Source organism: Streptopelia decaocto (assembly GCF_964273445.1).
Source record: "Streptopelia decaocto genome assembly, chromosome: 6".
Classification (NCBI taxonomy): Eukaryota; Metazoa; Chordata; class Aves; order Columbiformes; family Columbidae; genus Streptopelia; species Streptopelia decaocto.
Genome location: NC_138660.1, coordinates 13472593 through 13493978, shown reverse-complemented (window position 1 = coordinate 13493978; position 21386 = coordinate 13472593). Strand labels below are relative to the sequence as shown.

Genomic DNA, 21386 nt, shown 5'->3' with positions numbered 1-21386 from the left:
TGCTGACCCCAACTTGTAGAGCCTGGGCTGTCAGACCCTCTTCCTTTTGAGGGTTCAAATCAAGTGGCAAAATGCACAGATGCACAGCCAGCCCCTGGCCCTTCCCAAGAGCCCCGGCTGCAGCCAGCAGGGGACACTCCCATCCCTTCCCTGCGCAGTGTCACCTGTGCTGGCTGCAGCCGCTGCTGTCCCTGCAGAGGGTCCCTGAGCTGCTCCGCACCTGGCAGCTGTCTGAACCTGCCCATCTCCCTGTCCTTGCCAGACCATTGCCCCTGTGCAGTTTCCAGAAGGGTGCAGGGGGCTCCTGCCTCCTTGTGTTGCAGGACTTGCTGCTGCTGGCTCTGTGCAGAGCGGGAAGCGCATGCCTGGGTTGCGAGGCAATCCCGGCAGCGTCCTCCTTGATCTCGCCTCTTCTGGTCTGCATGGGCACAAGGCCCCAGCCTCTGGCCTTGGAAGTGGCTGCTGTGATGCAGAGGGGGCACAGGGAGATCGGGGTGCTCCCATCTGTTACCTGTCCAAGGAGGCTCCACGTTGGCATGATGCACCAGGGTGCTTAGGTCCTTAAAAGCAGGTTTGCTGAGACGTGCAGGGACCCCGATACAGCGGATGGCAGGAGCAGAGCCACATCACCTGTAGCATCGGAGACAGGCATCTGTCTCAGGAGTGAGTCTGAGGTTTGGGCACAGTGTACCCTGGCAGGGCAGTGGCGTGTCCCCTCCTGCCATGTCACACTCTGGCTCTGCGGCCAGACCAGGTGCAGGCAGGATTTTGTATTCTGAGGAGGGAGCTGAGCTTGTGCCAACACGAGCCTGTTGATGGACTGGAGAACTACACCACCTCCAGGAGGTTTCGATTCTTGCTGCTTCTAGTCTAAAGCTGTTAAACCACTGTTCAGTTAACAAGATTTAGACTATGCCATTTGCTGGACAGCATCTGCCCTTTGCATTGTGACCGTAGCTTTCCCATTTCACTATTTGTTCCTGGACTCAAGTTGTTAATATTTTCACTCCTTTCCCCTCTCCAGAGTGACAGTGGCTGCTGGTGGTGGCATCCCTCTGCCCTAGATCTGGTGTGGTTTGTACAGAGGAAGCTGGTGTTCCCAAAGCAGCCTAGGGAGTTGTGCCCATAAACTTACATCTTTGGCAGCTTCCCTCAGGCTCAGTGCAGGCTCTTGCATCTCCTCCTGACTCCATCTATCATCCATCCACTTTCCTGTAGTTTTAAATCCGCTATTTAAATCTCTTGCAGGCCATTCCCTCAACTCAGGCTAGGCGAAAGTAGTCCTAGCCTACAGAGGCAGGCTCAAGCCTGCCCATCCGTAGGCTGCAGGTCAAGAAAGGGCAATAGCTGCTGCAGAGGTGCTGGCTGCACAGCATCCCCAGAGCCCTGGCTGGGTCAGCCCAAGCAGCACTTGTTCTCCCCGTGCCCTGCTGTGGGATCACGCGTTCCTGATGCTGGTCTTTCTCGCCCGGACGTGACTGGAGGGTGGGTTTGAGCCCAACCTGGACACCAGCCCTGCTGTGGCTGCTGCTATGAGGCTGCAGTAAAACATTATGAGTGTTAAACAGGGCCAGCCTGGGCCATAAAGCTGTCACTGCTAATGGAGATCATCTCCATTTTGAGTGGCATAACTCCCCTTTACGTGCCATGGCTGGAAGAGCTGGAGTTGAATGGCACAGAGGGTAAAATGCTGTATGGCAAACTTAGGAAACTCACCGAGCAAACTCTCTCAGGCTTTTCCCACATTTCCAGCTGGACCCCTCCAAGCTGTTTGTGCCTAAGAGAGCACATGATTCCTCCACCCCCACATGGAAGCCAGGACAAAGCAAAATAGCATGATAAATCATAAATATTAGTGCCTGGCCCCTTGCCAGTCACAGGCAGAGAAATCGTCTTGGCCATTAATCTATCCGTGCAAGCTGCATCTGGCAAAGCAATGCTTAATGTCACCCATGCTCAGTTTTGTCTCAGTGTTGCAGTTCACGTTTGCTTCAAAAAAAAGGAAAAGTACTTTGCGCTCTCTGGGTCTAATTTATTAGTGCGTTTCTCCTGGGGGGCTCTGCCAGCACAGCATGGGACCAGTGTGGGGTGCTGGTGCTGGGACAGGCAGGGCTGCGATTAGAGCTTCCCCAGAGCTCAGCTTTCATTCTCTGCTGTGATTAATTGCAGTTAGTGCTCATCTGTAATTTTAGAGAACAATTGTATGACGTGCCTCACAGTTGATTTAATTGAAACCTGATGAAGCGTCAGAAGGCAGCTGTGCTGGGATCTCCTGGGAACCCCATCCCCTCTGCCCCACCTGCCCCACCTGAGAGGGCTCAGGCTCCTACCCTGCTTTGCTTGGGCTGAGCTTGTGCTGTAGGTCTGGGGGCTCCTCGCCCTGGAGTTTTGTGACCAGCCTGGATATTCTCAAGTGCAGTAGTGTTAAGGATTTGGGGTTTTACACCGCTGTGCTGTGGACTGCTGGGGAGGTCTGGGGTATTTGGGGTACGTCTCCTGTTGCAAGAAATCATGTGCTCTGCCTATTCATCTGCTTGAGTTGTGCTCGTGATTTCTAAGGCAGTTAGAAAGGCTGAGGGAAATTGCTTTCAGGTCAAGACCTGCTTTAGCCTGTAGTGAATTACTACGCTTGGGTTTTAAATCTTTGCAAACAGAGGATTATGGTGGTGGTAAATACTAGGTAGGCCTGGGGATTGCCATACCGCCGGCTGAAGGGAGTGTGGCCTTTCCCTTTAGCAGATAGAGGGTGATGAATGTTAAAAAAATAGATTGAGATACAGCCTGGGTTGCAGCTTACATACTATTTCTCCTTGATTTATATTTCTGCTTGGATGCTTCGCAGAGTAAGCAATATATTTCATGCTTAACCTCACGGAGCTTTTTCCTTCTTAAATGAGGACAGTGTGGTAGATACAACCAATTGCCAAGAGCCTCGGATTAGTGCAGGATCTGCAAAAAATTCAGAGCTGCTGTACAGCCCAGTGCCTGCTCGAAACACAAACACCAAGTGATGAATGCATTTGAAATGGCGAAGCTGCGTTCCTGAGCCGGAGGATGACTGCCCGTGCCAGGCTGCTCTCAGTGTCTCTGGGTCTCTGCTCCCAGTGGTGGCTTTGGGGGCTGAAAACAGAGCAGTTGCCCCTTGCTCTCAGCAGTGTAGCCAGCAGCCTGTCCCAGCACAGTGGGCCCCAGGGGTGAGGAAGCACGATGGTGTGAAGGCTGAAGCATGGGCAGCACCCCAGCAATGGCAGCCTGCTGGGAAGCCCTGCCCGTAGGCACAGAGGGCGCGGGCAACAGGGGATGAGGGCAGGTTGGGCTTGTCCCCCTGCCCGAAGGGCTGGGCAGCAGGAGGCTGAGGGCTGTGTTTGCTGGTGGCTGTGACGGTGGTGGTGACACACACATCCAGCCTACAGGAAGCTCCAACAGCACTTGTGCATGATGAGTGGGGCCAAAACAGGTTGACAGTCTTTTTAATCCAATTAGTGTGGAGTGCTAAGCAACTTGGCCAATTTGCTCTTGGCTTTTATAACACCTATAAATAGCGATGGCATTACCTAATGCCCCAGGAGAAGGCTCAGCTCCATTCACAGTCCCTGAGTAGGGCTGAGCATGGCTGGCCAGAAGATGACTATGGCTTTGCCTGGGTCTGGGGGAACCCCTCTTATGGTCCAGTTTCTCCTAGTGTTTGCATTTGTTGCATTCTACTTGGCCTGCTACAACCCATACAAGATCCTCAGACCGCCTGGGACAAGCAGTTGTGACAAGGCAAGTCTCCTGCACCCTCTCCGAAGCAACATCTCCATCAATCAGTCTTGTGCACTGCAGAGGAGACTATGAGAAATGCAGGCAGGGGGCTGACCCTGTTAACAAGCTCAGGCCTGGCCTTGGTAATGATGTCCTCCAGCCTCTCCTCACTCTTGACTTTCCCACTGCAAGTGGAAGATGCTTCCACAGCTGCACAACCCTTCTTGTCTCTGACGGAGTGCCACCAGCAATAATAACATTTTCCAGGGTTCTGCAGAGGACCAGCAGTTCTGTGCAAACAGGGAGCTGTGACCTCTGCCCACGGGTAAGCCCATGTCAGGCTGCCAGCAGCTGATGGAATCATAGAATCATTGTGTTTGGAAGAGACACTTAAGGTCATTGTCCAACCATAAGCTAACTCTAGCACTAACCCATGTCTCTAAGTATCTCATGAGCTTTTGCAGGTGTAACTGAGGGTGTCATGTGGCTGATTGAATTACTGATGTTGTCTGATGGAAATTGCTCTGATGCTTCGAGACAGGGATGGATGCTGTGTGGGCTGGAGCTGGGAAATCCTCGTGGAGTTGGTAGTTTTTCCCAGGAGTAGGCAGAATAAGGTGAGCATGGGGTTTTGTGTGGCTCCTTCTGCAGAAACACTTCCAGAAAGGGGGAGGCTGTGCTGGAGCTACCTCTTGCTTTTGTCAGTTGTACAGAAGACTGGTCTTCTGGAAGGAAGAGGGGGACAGATAGAAGCAAGAGGTTGCCAGAAATGGTTTCTAAAGTAAATCATACCTAAAATATGCCATGGTAAATGCTGTCATGATGGTTGAAGGTTGGTAACTTTATGTAGAGGTTGCAGCTGGATTGCATTTGCCCTGAATTGGCCAAGTCTTGCCTGTGGGGCTGATTGCACCAAATCCTCATTGGGTGTGATTTGTCAAGTAGCCGTTGGTGATCACTGGTTTCAGTTTTGTTTTATATAGCTGATGTTTCTTCTTTGTGCTTTCAGAAATAACACAGATCATCCAGGTAGACTTGGACCTGAAGTACAAGACCAACATCCGAGACCTGTTTGAGGAGTTTGACAACTTCCCGGAGGGAGCAGTCATTGGGATTGCCAGGGAAATGCAACCGGTGTACAGGTACAGCCCCCTCCCCATGGGGCAGAGAGGGTGGGCAGGAGGCGGCTGGCATGTCTTCTTTTCAACTTAGTTTGGTCTTTGGAAGAAAACCTAGGGGGAAGCAGTCTCCCTGCTTTAATCACTGCAGAGAGACTTAATCTGAAACTTGTAGTCTGGAATGAATGAAGTGTGCAATGTTGCTGTGGTTTCCCTATTCTCACGCACCGTCACAAGGCTTCCTGATCATTGGTGCCAAAATCCATACCTAGATTACAGCACATTTGCTAGAGGTGTGTCCCTGCAGAGGTGTTGTGTTTGCATTCTGGGGCATCAGTTTGAATGTCAGGGCTCAGAAGTTATGGCTGTGAATGTCGCAGAGAGCAGGGTTGAGTTTGGGCAACAGTGAGGCTGTGGGTCCGTGGAGTATCAGTGCACCTTCTGCCGAGGAAATATTCCCCCAGAGAATTCTGAGTGGGCAACTCTGTTGGTGACCTGGGCTTGCAAGCATGAAGACAGCGCCATGGTCACTTCTCTTCAGACCCTTGGTCCATCAGCCAGTGCTGACTGTGGTGGCAGCTGGCAGTGGGAGCTGCGCACCAAGGGGTGGCCCAGCTCTTCCCACTCATGGGCCACCAGTGGGCTTCAGGGACATGGGTGTTTCCAGGCTGGTGCTTAAAGAAACTGGTTTAGTTTAGGCCCCATTGTTCCAAGGATGAACTTCAGGTTTTGTTTTAATCCAGGGTGAATCAGATTATCAACTCAGGATGTCTTGGTGGCTTCTCAAAAGCAGAGCTTGAGCATCTGAGATGGCTTAGCTAGATTTGCTAATCCTTGGAGAAAGATAAAAAAGCTTAAGCTGAGTGTCTTTTCCTTGCCTATTGGAAGTGTTATTAGTGAGAGCAATCCTAAAACATGTCCAGCAGCACTCTTGGGCAAAGGTTGAGCTGCAAAGGACTGAAGCAGTCATTGCTCCTGCATGTGCATCTGGAAGGAACGAGGGCGGAGACAGAGAGAAGTTCACCAGCAGGGGACTCATGGTCATTAATCACCACCAGTCGTTTCTTAGAAGCCCAAGCCAGCTCAGGACATACTCACAAGAGCATTTCTGGTTGCCTAAACTGCAGAAATCACCGCTGTTCCCAGGCTGGAAAAAGACAACTCTGTGCCCATGTTAGAAGTGTCACCTCCCCTCCCGGCTTGTGCTCTTGGCAGGGAGAGCTGGGGCCAGAGAAACGTGGATGCCAAGGTGTCCTCTCTCTAGGACAGCACCACACTTGGAGCATGGAGGGCTCCTGCATCCCCTTTGGGTGTCCTGGCAGGATTTGAGTGCCCAGAATGGTAAATCCAGCCTCAGTTAATCATACTCAGCTACTAGAATTTAAAGCAGGATGGAGGCAGCAGTGGCAGCCGGGCACAGCCATGGAGCTGTGTCAGATTGTCAGCTTCAGTTAGCACTGCCCAGCACAGCCAATCCCATTTGTTAGCGGTGCAGCCTGTGATGGAGCAAATTGTTTGTTTGCCTGCAATTAGTCCACAGTGAAATCACTCCATGTTTGTGTCTCTGCATGGATCAGCTTTGCATTATTTCCACACATGGTTAGGGAGCAGAGAAGGTATCTCACTGCCTGGATGTGGCTTGTGGGACCAGGCATGCCTTGGGGGGACCGAGTTAAGCTTTGGGGTGCTCTGCTGGAGGGTGAGGTCTCCGGCACGGCAGGGGACAAGACACGAGACCACAGGGCTGACTGCTGAATATCTGACCCAACCAAAGCCATGTTCTCCCACCTCCTGCCACCCGCGGTGGGGACAAACAACCCAAGCAATAAAAGCCCTCACAGGCTGCATTTTTGGGCTGAACTTTCTGTTGTTGCAGTTTTGACATTCTGGGTCAGTTTGGGCTATGTTGTGCTTTTCTTCTTGTGCTGTTTTGATCTTCGTGTGAAAACAAGTTCCCGATCCCTCTTGTCGCCAGATCCCCCAGCGCGGGGCGAGCTGTGCAAACGCCAGCCTGCCCTCCTGCCGCGCGCCCGCCCCGCGGGGCTCCCACCTTGCTGCTAAAAGGCTTTCCAGACGAAAACACGAGCTGGCAAAGCGTGAGTGTCTTTGTGAGAAAAAAAGAAAAAAAAATCTTCGCTATTTTTATATTTTTAGCAAGATAAAAACACATTGTAGGTGTGAAATAAGAGGTGCCAGCTCCAGCTGTGTGATTTGCCACGTGCACAGGCTTGAAGGAAGTTGGGAAGGTGGTTGTGGGGGAGGAGGAGGGCTAGGGGGTGAAGGCAGGGTCTCTCCATTGCCACTCGCTTTTTCCTCCCCACTTCACGTAACTCTGCCACACCAGCTGTGCCCAGGGGGATTTATCTCAGCATTGCTCCTTTGTACTCAAAGCCTTCCCAGCATAGGCAGCAAGGTGACGTGGTTGGATTTGGAGCTGAAGGAGATGCCAGTGTCCTGGTGCCTGCTCCCACAGCACACCAGGAGGTGTTTTCCAAGTAGGACACGGTGCCTGGGGCTGTGCACGGTGGCTGGAACTCTGCAGCAGCATGACTGCACCCTTGCTAGGAGGTGGGTGGGTGTGAACCATGGCTGCACCAGCACACATTCGACACCAAGGCCTTAAAAGCAGGGTAGCAAGTGTGGGGCAAAACATCAGAGAGCTTGGGGCGAATCAGCAGAGCTTTCCTGAGCTTGGTTACGGAGCTGTGGACAGGCACTGTGGGGCAGGGTGAGCTGCTCTGGCTTGGAAAGGTCTGGGTGCCATCTTCCCATCTCCGTAGCAATGGGGAAGATGGATGGAGATCAGTCCTACTTGGCTGTGTTGGATCCTTTTTACCTTTTTGGCCCATCAGAGGAGGTAAACGGTTGCAGACCAGTGTGTTTTGTAGGCGATGCACCATTTTCTGGGAGGCAGTGCTGTTCCCACCAGCAGCCCTCTGGCTGTCCAGCTGTGTGTAGGCTGCACTTTCCAGGCACAGACTGGGACTGCTCCGGCTGCTGCACTGGTGCACCCAGCAGTGCTGGGCACAGACGCTTACGGGAAACGGAGGAGTGAGAAAACAGCAAATAGGAAATGTCCTGGAGCCTGCTTGCACATCCTGAAGGTAGGGGGAAACCTCCAGACAGCAAACAGGATGGCACAGGAGCGTTTCCACTCGTTTGAGTCATGCTGAAACAATGCCCGGCCACTGTTTGTCTTGGACAAACGCATTTCTCTAAGCAACAGGATCTCCTGGCCCTCCTGCGAGGCAAACGCTGGGGTTTAACTGTTGCGCAGCCTGGGGCTGGCCTGTCCTTTGGGGTCACTTGGCGGGATTGGAGTGGCCTGTGAGGAGCAGTAGCTCCTGCTGAAGCGGTACGTGAATGTCCCCCCAGATCCGCCTCCCTGCCGCACCCCAGAGGGCTGTGTCTGGCAGGGGCTCCTGGGTGCAGAGACGGGGGCTGCAGGAGCCCACGTCTGGTCCGAAAGGCTTTCCATGCAAGGAGGTGCTTCTGCAGAGATAACCTTAGTTAGAAGTCCTGTTGTCCCCTGCAGCATTTCAGCTCCTCAGGTGTGCTGCCGGGCTACACAGGCTGGGCAGTGATACTCTAAGTATTTATGTTGTGCTGGGGCTTCTGTGCCAGATCCTAGCCAAACTGAGAAGTCCAGGCCCTCCTGTGCTCTTGCCCTGCTAAGAAGTGTACAGGCAAGAGTTGCAGATGCAGGCAGGCAGGCAAGCAAAAAGTCACTTTCCCCGGGGCATGCACAGGTGCGTGCCTGGCCTGGGAGCAGTGTAGCCGTGGTCCCTGCTGCGATGGGGCTGAGTGATGGCCAGGTGACCCATGTCTTGCTGTAGATCAGCCTCCAGAGCGGGCATGAGCTGCAGGGGCTGTGCCTGGGGCACCTCAGGTGCATGGGGACATGGTGGAGGTCTCCATCAGAGCACAGTGAGGGCATCCGCGTGTGGGCGCTGCTGCAGCGTAGGCCTCTGTGCCAGGCCAGCCCAGCCTCCCTGTTTCAAAGCAGCCCCACAGCTGAGATGAACAGAGTGGGGAAACACTGTGGCACTCCCAAAAATGTCCTGAGAACTCTCCAGTTACAAAAACCAGAGCTTAGGCTCTATTTTTAATGAGTTTCCTGGTTATAGATCCCTCCGGTCACGCTGGTGGCGTGCAGGAGGAAGCAGAGCAGTGATATTGATTGCACAGCTGCTCTCGGCAGCCTCGGGCTGACCCCAGACCAGTGCACCACACCACGCTCCCACTCCCATCCCCACAGCCATCCCTGCCTCTTCCCTTCCTGTGTGGGGCCGGTGCTGACCCTACAATGTTGTGGTGGACGCTGGGTTCCCACCAGTGCCGGCACCGCCGGGGGCCATCGGTGCTGCCCCCGCAACACTTGCCTTGAAGGTCTCTTTGGGAAGAACTTAATCCACAGGTCCTCAGGCAGGTGCTTTTATGACATTACTCCATCTGGGAGCAAGGTACCTTCTATCTGCCTGTGATGTTGGACCTCAGGAGAGGTCCCAGATCTTCTCGGGTCCAAAGATGAATGCAGCTGGGGCTGGAAGGGTGGCTGCTGCCTCCATTCCTGCTGCTGGGTGAGATCTTCACTGCTGTCCCCTGGGACAAGAAGCTAATAACAGCTGGAGGCGTCTTGGGAATCCACAGTGCTGGAAATGATAAAGTTTATCCTGCAGGAAAGGATATCTACATTAAAGGGACAGCTACAGACTACAAAGCGCCGACACTTGAGTCGTTGTGTGGCTGCAAGGGCGTTCGCCTTTTCTTCTGCCTAAAACCTAGGGAGAGCTTGAACAGGACATTATTTTGTGGAAAGGAAGAGCTTTGTTCCTGCTTGTGATTGTGTGGGAGCTGATGTAGGTGACCTGTGTGCTGGGTTTGTTTTGAGAGCTGGTAAAATAACTCTCAGAAGCCCATTAAGGAGTGGAAGCAAGCCTGTGCAATTTCTGCAGCTGGAGGCACGGCACTTGCAGTGCTCCGTGTTTGCTGGGAGCTCAGCGGCAGCACTGCTAACTCAGGCAGATGTTTGGAAGAGGAACGGAGTTATTCTGGGCTGTGAGCAGTCTAATGCTGAATCCACAGCCAGGCCAGGCTGCCGGCGCATCTGGGCCGAGACGGTACGTCCTGTACCTTCTCCTGAGATTAAAGAAAAAAAAATACTGCTGACAGCTGCAAGCAAGGAGGAGCAGCTGTATTCCCTGGGTATCAGCTTAGGCAGTGTTGGTGGCTGTAAAATACAACAATGCAGGTGGGCTGTTGCCTGGGATGGAGCTTTCCAGAGTTGCAGGTAACCATGTCCAGCAGGCAGGTCCTCCTGCCTGGAATCGCCTGATTTCCTGAGCTCCTCATGCAGGCAGGTTGCCCTGACTTGGAGACTTTGCTCTTTTCCAACTGCTTCTGCCCTGGGGGAGCAGGGCTCTGTGTTTCCCAAGCCCCTCAGCTGGCAAAGGCAGGAGAATTTGCTGTATCTGTGCTCTGCCAGGTATGGTGGTGCCAATGCTGCCTGCCCACAGTCCTGCGAGCCGGACCCATCGCACTTTGGAATTTAAACCATTTTGAGGCTTTGGCTTGTTTTGTGGCAAGTGCCGCTGCTTTATGAATGGGGGACTGGTTCTTGGAATTCTTTGGCAATGGCTAGCAAGAAGCAGCCAAAATTACAGAACAAGCAGAACCTGCAAGGAGCTGGCAGCAGAACTGATTTCAGGAATTCAGCTTTACTTTCTGATTAAAAAATGTCTGAGAAGGTAAAGGGTTTTGTTGTTTACATCTGGGCACATCATTAATATGTAGGACCCATTGCATTTATTCCCATTAGTAAGCAAACCTGAAATGTCATTTAAACACAATGAATAAATTTGACAAGATCTGGCAACTGCAACTATGCATTGATTAGCATGAATACTATTAATAACATTAACACTATTATCTGTCCCTTTTGAGATTTTGGGCATTAGAAACATATTTTCCATCAAGCAAGACATTTGTGTGTGTGTTTGAGGAAGGCAGTGAGGACCCTCCAAAAATGGGTTCAAGCTTTTCCTCTGAGGACTCTGATGTCCTGCAAAGAGAACATGTGGGTGATTGCAAGGGCTGCCTGAGATACTTGCTGTGACTTTGCTATGAGTTTTTTTGTTTGCCATAGCACACAAGTCCAGGGTATGTCGGGTGAGCATGTATCAGTTACCATACCTGCACTTGTCTTCAACTCCTGAACTTCCCTATTTCAGCTCCTGAGCATCTCAGTTTCTAAGTGGTAGGTGTCACACCAGTGGCATCTTGGGGTTGCTGGAGTAAGGGCTGTGCTGGTAGATCATCAGCCCCTGCATGCTGAACATCATGAGCAGTGGTGAGATCCAGCTGGGTGTCTGCACAATGGCTGTCATCTTCAGTGCTTACTTTTTTTGTCATGGGAGAGCATGAACTGAAGAAAGACCAGGTCCATGCTGGGCAATGATGCTTTTTGGGTGGTTACAGCTTAGTTTGAGGCTGCTAAGAAAAATGCTGTCCATGGGCAATGGCAAGGCTGCAGCTGGCCTGTGCAGTGCAGCTATTCATGACTCCTTGCACCCAAGTGAAGGTTTTGCAGCATGGTCGGGAGGAGAGTCTGGGCTATAGTGCTAGCAGAGGTCTCAAACCAGCCCAGCTTGGCTCTTCAGTCTGCTCTAGAAAGTGGCTGCTGGAGCTGAGCATCTGGAGGTGGGCTGGGAGGAGTGGATGGGGCTGCTCTGGCAGCTGGAGGGTGGCTGGTGCCAGCCAAGGGCTTCCTCACCAGCACTTGGTGGAGAAGTAGCTTCCAAGAGCTGAAGCCCTTTGATGAAGGAACAGACAAACAAACAGCAGGAAATTGAGAGGCTTTGCTGCACGGCTGTGATGCTTTCTGGAGCACTGAGGTGCTGAGGCCACACGGGGAAGCTCGCAGCAATCCTCTGGAGGGTTCCCACAATGCCCTCCCACTCTCCAAATCACAGTGACGGTTCCTCCCATGCCGGGACTCCCCCACAGCAGCACAGTGTCCCACGGCTGGCACTCCCGAACAGGGATGAGGGATGGAGGCCTTATATTTCTCCTCCCCACAGCAGCAGGGGAGCATCTGTGAAGGGAGAGCATCTCCCCTGTTCTGAGAGCCCTATTGATGGGCAAGGGTGGCCTGGGGCAGGCAGGAGAGCCTGCTGGAACAGAGTCCATTCACAGTCGTTAACAGAAATCTGCCATTTTGGCAGTAATTAGGCCCGTGTTGTTTTAGTGTGCCCCAGTCCTTCCCCAGCACCAAATGACCAGGAGGTGTGACACACACAGCCTGTTGCTCTGTGCCACAGCCAGTGCCACGAGCGTTTGGTCTGTAGAGGGAGGGAAACTGATGTGTCCCAGACACGGTGATTTGTGGTCCCATATCTACTCAGAGGGTGATTTTAGCACCAGAGTAGGGTGTGAAAATTTTAGATGATGAGGGGGACTGGCCTTGAAAATCCATCTCCCGGGGAAGGGTTTCACATGCGAGCTGTATTCACAAGTTGCTACTAATCATCTATTTAAGAGTTCCCATTTTTGGACTGCTAAATCCATGCAGAAATGTAATCATCGAGAATCAATTTACTGCTCCAAATACAGGCCTTTTAAAAGTTTGGCATGCAGACCATGCTCTAGTAGAGACCAGCGCTGTACAGACACAATTTGTGCATTACGTGAGAAGTTTATTAAGGAATTACTGAAGTCTTCATTGAAGAGCTCAGTCTGTCGGTTCTGAGCATTTTGCGGGGGGGGGGGGCTGGCGGTGCTGCCTGAGCTGGGCCCTCGCTCTGAACCCATCGGAAGAGGGTAAGGTTGTCCCAGTGCGCACACCAAGGCATGCTGCCCTTTGTCCCAGGCTGGGAATTGGGGTTGCTTTGCCCCAGGGTGGCATATCTCCCCGCAGAGTGGGCGTGTGGCTGTGTCGGTTATGTCCTTGCACATCTCTGGGTGCGTGGTGCCCCCGAGAAGCGCAGAGCTGGGATTTCCTGGGTTACACAAGCTGCTCAGCCTCAGCTAAGGAGCTCTGGGCCAGGCTGGTACTGAACCTGCCGCCCCAGCTCCTTAAGGGGTTTAGCGTTTGCACATGGGAAGGAAGCTATTAGCAACAAGGGCCGCGCTGTTGCAAAGGCTCCGTCTGCAGCAGGGCTGAGCTCGCCTGGCCGGGGTCTGGCAGTGCCAGGGCAGGCACAGGGAGCCTGGGCCAAATCCTGCTCTGGGTGCAGCCCCAGGGCAGCTGCCTCACTCCAGCTGTGGCAGAAACTGGGAAGGGTCTGTCTTCGCTACAGTAATGCCTTTTGGTGGTAGGGGCTGGAGGAAGGAGACAGCCTTTTCTGAGGGTGAATCTTGGTCAGAGTGGTGGTCAGGGGCTGCTACGCTGGAGTTTAGCCAGGAGGAGGAGTAGGGTGCAGGGGGGTTTCGTGGCTGCGCTCTTACTTCTTGATGAGGATTAGAGGAGAAGCAACCATCATCACCTGGATGGATGACTCTGTCATCCCCATGCCATCTCCACTGCCTGTGCCCTCTCCTCAGGGAGGGACAGAAGCCACTGCTGGGGGCTCCTCCAGTCTACTGTGCAAGCCAGGTTGCTTTTCAGCCTATATCTGTTGTCCCCAGAAGCCCTTAGAATTATTTATCCCCTCTTTGCTGTCTCCCACTCCATTTCAAACACGTCCCCCGACTACATCAGAATGCTGCATCCTTCCTCCCCAGCCAGCTCGCCAGGGCCTCGCAGGTACTGGGCACAGGCAGACGGGCAGCGGGACCACAGCCCCCCTGCGCCCACTGCCCGTCCCGGGAGCGCTGGCAGCAACACCGTGCGGAGGAGCACGACACGCTCACGCCTCGTTGCTTATTACACAGGAACAGCGGCGTTTGCCAGCAGCTGCAGCTGGGGATAACACCACCAGCCGTCTGCTTTCTGGCTCAGGAACTGAAAAGCATATTTTGATGTAGGAAGAGCATGCGCTTGTTGTTTTAGTTGGTGTTTGGGCTGGCAGAGCTGCTGTCAGAGTGGTGCAAACAGGGACGGCCATCAGTCCGTGTGTCCCTTGGGTGCCAGGAGGCTCATGCCTGGCTGGCTGGGGCTCAGTGACAGTGTGTGTCCTCAGGGTGCTGGGCTGTTGTTGCTGCCTGACCTGCCCTCCCAGGCAACTGGCCCAAACTCTGCCAGTCCTGGCAAGAGGCGGGAGCAAAGCGCTGAGTTTACTGGTCCAGGGATGTTTATTGCATACAGAATCTTGCAGACCCTTTATTTATGCGGGTTTGTCCTGTGGCCGTTGGCTTTGCTTCCCCCTTTGGTGAGGGAAAGGTCATGCATCCTTCCTCCCCTGGTACCACGCTTGTGCAGTGCATGTGCGTGGTGCACAGCAGCGTTCAGAGACTCCACAGCCTTCCAGGAGCATCCTCTGACTGCAGCCACCCTGGGGCTGGCCTGGCATCTGGTTTCACTTCACTTCTTTTCGACCCAGCTCCTCATTTCCCCAGCTGCAGCGCCTGGGGGGAATCCCACAGGCTGACGTATTGCTGGCGATGCATCTGCATGAGGAGGATCCATAACCCCATCAGCAAGGCCAGCGGTGGCTGCGCAGCTGGTGGTGGAGGTGCAGCCTCTTGAACGCCTCAGGTGGGTCCAGGCACTCAAGCCCAGTCTGCTGCCTGTGGGACCAGTGCTTCGGGCTTGGTGTTGGTCACCAAGCTGGCACTATCACCTCCACCCTGTCGCTCCTGCCAGCAAGGGCACCCTGCTGCTTTACCAGCAGTTTCCAGCTCATCCCATGAGGTTGTCCCGTAAATGAGTGCAAGTTCATGGGTTCGGACAAAGTCTTCCCCCCACCCAGCATTTGCCCCTTGCTGTGCAGGAAAAGGACTTGGAAAATACAGCTGATAGGTGGAACAGTCCCTTCTCCCCTGGCAGCTGTCCCCAGGAATGCACTTTAAAGGGTGAGATGGCAGCTCTGCAACCCGGAGCTCATGACTGCGGTGTGCGAGGCTGGGGAGGTGCAGCTGAGCGCCTTGTGCTTGGCCAGCAAGGGAAGTCCTGCTGGAAGCAGGTTTTTTTATCTGGGCTGCCTGGGCCCGGCATTTGAATGCTTGGAAATGCTCTTCTCCAGATGTTTCCTAGCACACGCCGGCTCTGTTTATAAACAGCTCCTCAAAGCAAAGCCCGTCAGGGCTGCAGGCAGGCGCTCGCGGCAGCGGCCCCACACGGCTCCCCTGCACCCCGCTATGGGGTCGGGGGCCTGGGGTCACTTCTTTCCCTCCCTTCTAGAGGAGCCAGGGTGGTTAACAAAAGCACAAAATTCCTCCTCTTCCTTTCTCCTCCCCTCCTCCGGGCCAGCAGCTTCCTGCCCTGTTGCCTCCCAGCGGTGCCGGCATCTCCGGCTGCCTTCCTGCCCCGGCTCTCGCTGCTGGGCGGCGGGGAGCAGGGCACCCCAGAGCCCAGGCTGGGGCACACTGGGGCTGCCTGAGCCACCTGTCACAAGGGAGATCCCAGCTGCTACAGGGGCTTGGGGTGGAGAGATGTCTCCGTTGCATCCAACCAGCGGTTTAGTTCATTAATGGAGAGTGGTTATCTTGGGGGGGCTGCACCCCCAGCAGCCCAGCGGCTCCCTGGATCCTGGCAATGCACTCATCAAGCCTCTGGGATTTTCCCCCCTTGTTTTGCCAAAATTTAAGCCAGGTGCCAAGGCAGGTGTCAGGCAGGACAGAGCAGTGCGGGACGCAGGCTGGGTCAGCTCTTTGGCGGGTTGCTGTGTTTCCCAGCCCTGTCTCCTATAAAGAAAATGATCCTCATACCCACTGCTCTTTCCTCTTCAGGCTGGGTGGAGGTACCTTTCAACCACACTCTTCTCTGTCCTGGCCTCTGCAGAAGGACAGTGCCAAAACCTTCCAAAAGAGGGAAAAAAGCTGAGCAAAATCCAGGCAAAACAGATGCTGCTGGCAGCCCTGCCAAATTACCTTTCCCTCGGTTGGCCTGAGCCCAGCGCTGTGGCGCGTTGCTGTGAGCAGGTTCCCGAGCCATTGGTGCTGTGGAGCCGCCCACAGCTCGTTGCATCCTGGATCTCGCTCCAGCATCGCTCCCCAGGGACAGCCTGTCCTCCCGCTCCCCACGTGCGCTGTGGGGAGGATGGTCCCGTCATGGCAGCGCTGGGAGGAAGGGCTGAGCAATTGCTGCCGGTCAGTCCGTCTCCTCTCCCTGTAGAAAACGGCACGTTGCTCCATTCTTATTATCAGCCATCACCGAGTAATCCAGTGGGGAACATCATTGCTCAAAAATTGAGTCATTTGGTATAGATCTGCTTGTCCACCACCATGGCCTGGCTGCTGCAGCAGGGCAATGCTGAGGACTCCAGCACTCGCCTTTTCCCTGTTCTAGCTGCTTGCAGGAGCTGTAATCTCATCCCTTACCTTAGGCAGTATGTGTTTTTGGAGGTAAGAACTTGAAAGGACTAGTTGGCTCAGCTGCTGTAGAGCTGGAAAGGTGCCTCCCTCTGTGGCACCACTCCCCTTCTCTCTCCAGCATTGTTTTTTGGGCATGGGGGTGGCTTTCCTGGCACTGCTAGGGAGAGGCAGAGAGAGCAGAGTATGCAGAGATGGGCTTGAGCCAGTCACCGCTCAGACCCTTGGACCTGATCAGTGCTAGGCTGGATCTTGTCTTTGCAAGTTGAGCTACCCTCTAATGCTGCGTGGAGAGCACTTTGCCTTCCTTTTCTTATGAGCATCCACGAGTCATCTTTGCAGTGGCCCGGCGCCTGTCCCCAAGACATAACTGCTCTTTGCATGGGCAGAGCTTTTTTATCTCTTCCCTGCCCTTTAGATCAAACAAGCATTGCTGCCCGGGGGCTCTGATGAGGCAGCAGGTCCTCTGCTCCCCTTCCCCAGGAGGCGTGGAGGCGGCTGCTCAAAAACAGACCCCTCCTTCTTTCCATGGGAAATTAGCACTTGGAAAAACCCTTTCCATCCTGAATCAGGTGAAAGGGAGTGGTGTAAAGACCCATAATGAAATGAGAAATATCAGAGGTTTGAATCTGAAACATCTAAATGGAAAGTTGTGAGGAAGTGATGCTGCATGATGGTTGTGGTTCTCTGGATCAGGAGAGAAAAAAGGTGCTCACAGTTGACATTATTGGTAGATCCACAGTTTCTGCTGGGGTGATTCTGTGGTGGCTGCTGAATCCCAGCTCTTGCCTGGGCAAGGCTCCTCGCAGTCCTGTGCTGTCCTGGCTCCTCTCAGGACCCAAGGGGCTATCAGACAGTGGAATGGGGCCACAAGTCCCTCCTGCCCTCCTCCAAACCACAGGCTCAGCCACCTCTCAGATCCCTGGTTTTGCAAGCTCTCAGCTCCTTGGTTTTGCAGCAGAGGATGCTGCTTGGGGGCAGAAGACCTTCAGTCTGAATGAGAGTGATTTTCTGGGGCAGATTCAACCCCAGCTGCCCAAATAACAGCATTGCATTAATTCAGTTCCTGCACTTGGGAGCAGCCGGTGTGCTTATGGTGACGTGTGTTTATGGTGGGGTGTGTGTATACACTGGAGTGTGTGCAATACCCCAGGGCTGAGGAAGGAGCCAAAGACATTTTTGGGCTGCTTGCTTAGGTAGTCTAATTTTTTCTCATTTGACTCACCCTCTGGAGTTAGTTTTGTGTGTTGCTGGACTTGCACCACTCTTTTCTCCTTGGCAGATAGAAATTAGCTGGTGAAGATCGTGTCTGCAATGGCTGCTACAGCTGAGCATTCCCAGGGCCGCAAATGCTGAAGGCAGTGCTTATTTAGCTAATGAGATTAAGGCGATGTTGCCACTGGACTTATTTTTTTATTTTTATTTTGAATAAATATTTTTGCCATTTGGATTTTTTTCAAGCCTTCTTTTTGCACAGCCTCAAGCTGGGGCCCATCTTTAATCTGGAGCTTCCCTGTAATTTGAGTAATGATAATAAAGATGCTATGAGCTCTGCTGCTGAGATCCTGTTCCCTGCAGGACATCTCCCTGATGTGTACCAGCCGTGGGGGCACTTGTGGTGTTCGCCCCAGGTGCTGGGGAAGTGGTTTCGTCTCCTTGCAGAGCTGTGTGAGCAGTCATGCGATGCTCTGTCCTCTTGGCTCACCAGAGCGATGCTGGTACAAACAAAAGGGGCTTTAGGAGAGAGGAAGAAGAGTGGTTTGAGGTCTGGGCAATATCCTGTGGGGGAGGATGGAGAGAGCCGCAGCCCATGAAGCACTGGGCTGCTCTGGGAGGCTGGGTACCACCAGCCAGCAGAAGCCCTGCGAGATCCCTTGGGTGGGTGGTAGATCCTGTGTGTGATCCGACCCTGCCCAGACTTGAGATGGCTGCTCTTCAGGCTGTGCTGTCTGAGTCCCCTGTTCCTGTTCTTCCTCTCTTTGCAGGCACACATTCTGGCAGTACCGCCGTGAGAACCCCCAAACCAAAGTGGGGGAGCCCCCTCCTGATGGGCTGCCCGGCTTCAACAGCGGCGTCCTGCTCCTGAACCTGGAAGCCATGAGGCAGTCCAAGCTCTACAACCAGCTGCTGGAGCCTGCCATGGTGCAGAAGCTGACAGAGAAGTATCACTTCAAGGGCCACCTCGGGGACCAGGATTTCTTCACCATGGTGGGGATGGAGCACCCAGAGCTCTTCCACGTGCTTGACTGCACGTGGAACCGGCAGCTTTGCACGTGGTGGAAGGACCATGGGTACAGTGACGTGTTCGATCAGTACTTCCAGTGCGAGGGTGAGGTCAAAATCTACCACGGGAACTGCAACACCCCAATCCCTGACGACTAGGGCCACCACTGCCCCCGGGAGCAGCTCTGACTGCAGCAAGCCCTGCAGAGCCATGGTGGCTGCACCAGCAGTCCCTCAGGAAGGGTGGCCAGCCCACTGCATCCCAGGGATCCCAAAAGCATCAGTACCCCACTGCCTGTAGCCTCACCCTCCAGGAACCACAGTCTGGTGGTTGGAGCAGGACATCCACAGTCTCCATGCCCGGGCCCAGTTCCTGGCTCTGCTTGGGGCACGTCCATGGTTCCTGTCTGTGGCCCAGCTACCAGGACAGGGGGACAGCAGAGGGGCCATCAGGCGACCGCTGAGTTTGCAGGGTGCTGGCTCCATGGGTGCTGTGCAGCCTTGTCTAATGAGCAGCAGGAGGCCTCAGCCGGGCAGTTGGGTTTTGTTTTGTCATTCCTTGATGGCCCATTGCTGCACCTCACACAGAGCATCCGTCTGGTCTGTCTGGAGAAAAGACACTTTACTCAGGTCATCTTCCTTTTGAAGCATTCCAGAAAGGCAAGAGGGTATTAAAGACTTAAAAGGTGCTGTAAATTGGGTTACTTACAAACAAAAATTGAACGCTAGATGAGCTTTAAAGCCTTCCATTGGTGGTTCTTAGCAATAAAAGCTTTACTGCCCTGTCTTGTCTTAAAAGCGTTCAGTGAGCGTGTATCAATAGGTTCATTTTTCTAGTTTTGCCTTTAACCTTTCATACAACAATAAAACTGCAGATGTAAAACACGCTCGGCTGTTTTTCTGCGGCACAACTGAAGTCCTGTGCGATGGGAGGCTTGTGCTCTTTTTATCATGATTTAAACGTAATTGATGTATATCTGTTGGGCAGCTGAATGTGGTGCCCCGTGTATTATAGATGATCACTGTGCTTAATTCCACACCTGTCCCAAGGGAGTGATGCAAATAAATGGGCTGGCACATGAAGTGGATTTTAAATAAAGATCATCCTCACCATAGCCAGGCTTGGTCTGGAAGGAGGCGGGAGATGCCTGTGCTGGGACTGAGCGGGCTTCAGCCCTGTACACCCTCAAATAAATCCTGTGTCAGCTGGCCCAGCCATACAGGCAGGCTCCTGTGCAGGTTGCTGACAGAGGAGGAGCTCACACACGTGTTAACCCACTGCCAGCCCTGAATTTTTTCTACACCAAGCCAGCCTGTGCCCATATGTGTGTCTGTGTGTCCATCGGTGTGACATGCATGTGCAATAGAGAGGGATTAGGGCTTAATTATGGCTTAACAGCTGCGCAGTATGTGGCAGGAGTTTCCTGGAATCCTTCCCCCGTGTCTGTGAATGAACGTTTCCCTTTTTGGAGGGAGAGGCTCTCCTTCCTCTCTCCAGCCGATGTGAGGGGCATGGCAGGCTGCAATGCGGGCTGCAGCTCTAACCTGACCCTCTCCCATTTGCTGAACTGGTCCATTTCCAAGTAGCATACAAGCTCTCCTTTAAGTATTTTCACATCCCTAAGGAAGGAACTGCGAAGAGGTGATTAAGGTTTAGTGACAGCAGCAATAACCTGCTGTATTAGACTCAACATTTTCACCAAAACCCAAGGCAATCAGGCCTTGCTAGGCAAGGCAATCAGACGGAGGCTGCAGTGGGGCAGGTGATGCACTGTGGTGATACACCCTGAAGGACGAGGGTCTGCAGCGGCTGAGCCAGCCAGAGCTGCACCTGTGCCCAGAGAGTTCACACCCTGCGGGGGCTCCCAGGGGGAGGTTTGCTTGGCCCGTGCCAGCTCTGATTTAGGTGTGTGCTGGGTGGGAATGGCTGCAGTGAGCCCTGGGAGACACCCACCTTGCCCCTGCCCTGCCAGTGCCACACTGTTCTCCTGGGCTTGCTGGGCAAAACAGGGAGAGGGCAGGGCTTGCTGGTGCGATGTCACGGTCCTATGGTTGGCTTCAGCACTTTGTCACCACCCTGGCATGTCCCTGAGGCCCCTGCAATTACCCCAAGCGGCTCCCAGCTCTGCCCCATGTGCAGAGCCCTTGCTGTGCTTGGGGTGCTGCTGGGGGGGCTCAGCCCTGCACTCACTGGCTGGGGCACGACAGTGGCACCGGTGACACACGGTGTGCCAGGGCAGGACCTTGCCAGCAGTTTGGAAATGGCCATGCTGGAAAGACAGGCCAGGTGGCTCCTGTCACCTGCCCTGGGGAGCGGCAGAATGATGAGCAAACAGCTTTTCCATGGGGCTGAGCAGCCCTGGGTGTCTCTGGGCATCAGGGCTGGCCCAAAAGCACCATGATGGTTTGGGATGGTATTGCCACAGGGTGACACCGAGGCTGCCAGCCTTGGGAGCCAGGGCTGTGTGGGGCTGAGTGCCCCCCTGCCCCATAGCCACCCCTGGAGCTGGGGCCAGTGCTGGGCATCCTCTACCTGCGGGCAGAGGATGCTCTCCACAGGGTTGGGAGCACCTTTCCCTCTCTGAGGGGGCTCTGGGAGCTGCAAGGGGGGGCTCTGCATTCATGTGGCCACCCCAGGGCTGAAACATTTTCCTTAGGCATTTTGCAAAAAAAAGTGTTTCCATTTTTTTCTGTGCATAATGGCAGTCCACTGGGAAACTCACTACAGTTTTTCAGCTGAGAAAAATGTAGTAAGTGAAACATTTAATTCAGCTTGGCGTGGTTTTCCCCAGGCACCGCAGACGGCCCAGTGGCCCAGCTCTGCATGCAGCGGTGCCTGCACCCCCTGACACGCCTGGTCCCCGGGGCCATGACTAAAGCACCGCAGGCAGC

The 21386-nt window shown here is 53.9% G+C and overlaps 1 protein-coding gene across 2 annotated transcripts in view; it reads left to right on the top strand.

The window, feature by feature from the left end:
• The window catches only part of XXYLT1 (xyloside xylosyltransferase 1), a 34971-nt gene extending 15592 nt beyond the window's left edge, over positions 1-19379 (top strand). For both annotated transcript variants that reach the window (XM_082056747.1, XM_082056748.1), the window contains exons 3-4: positions 4754-4886; positions 18257-19379. In XM_082056747.1, the coding sequence (XP_081912873.1) occupies positions 4754-4886; positions 18257-18653 (530 nt within the window). In that variant the 3' untranslated portion in view covers positions 18654-19379. The remainder of the gene's footprint in view (positions 1-4753; positions 4887-18256) is intronic.
• Positions 19380-21386: the final 2007 nt, after the last annotated feature.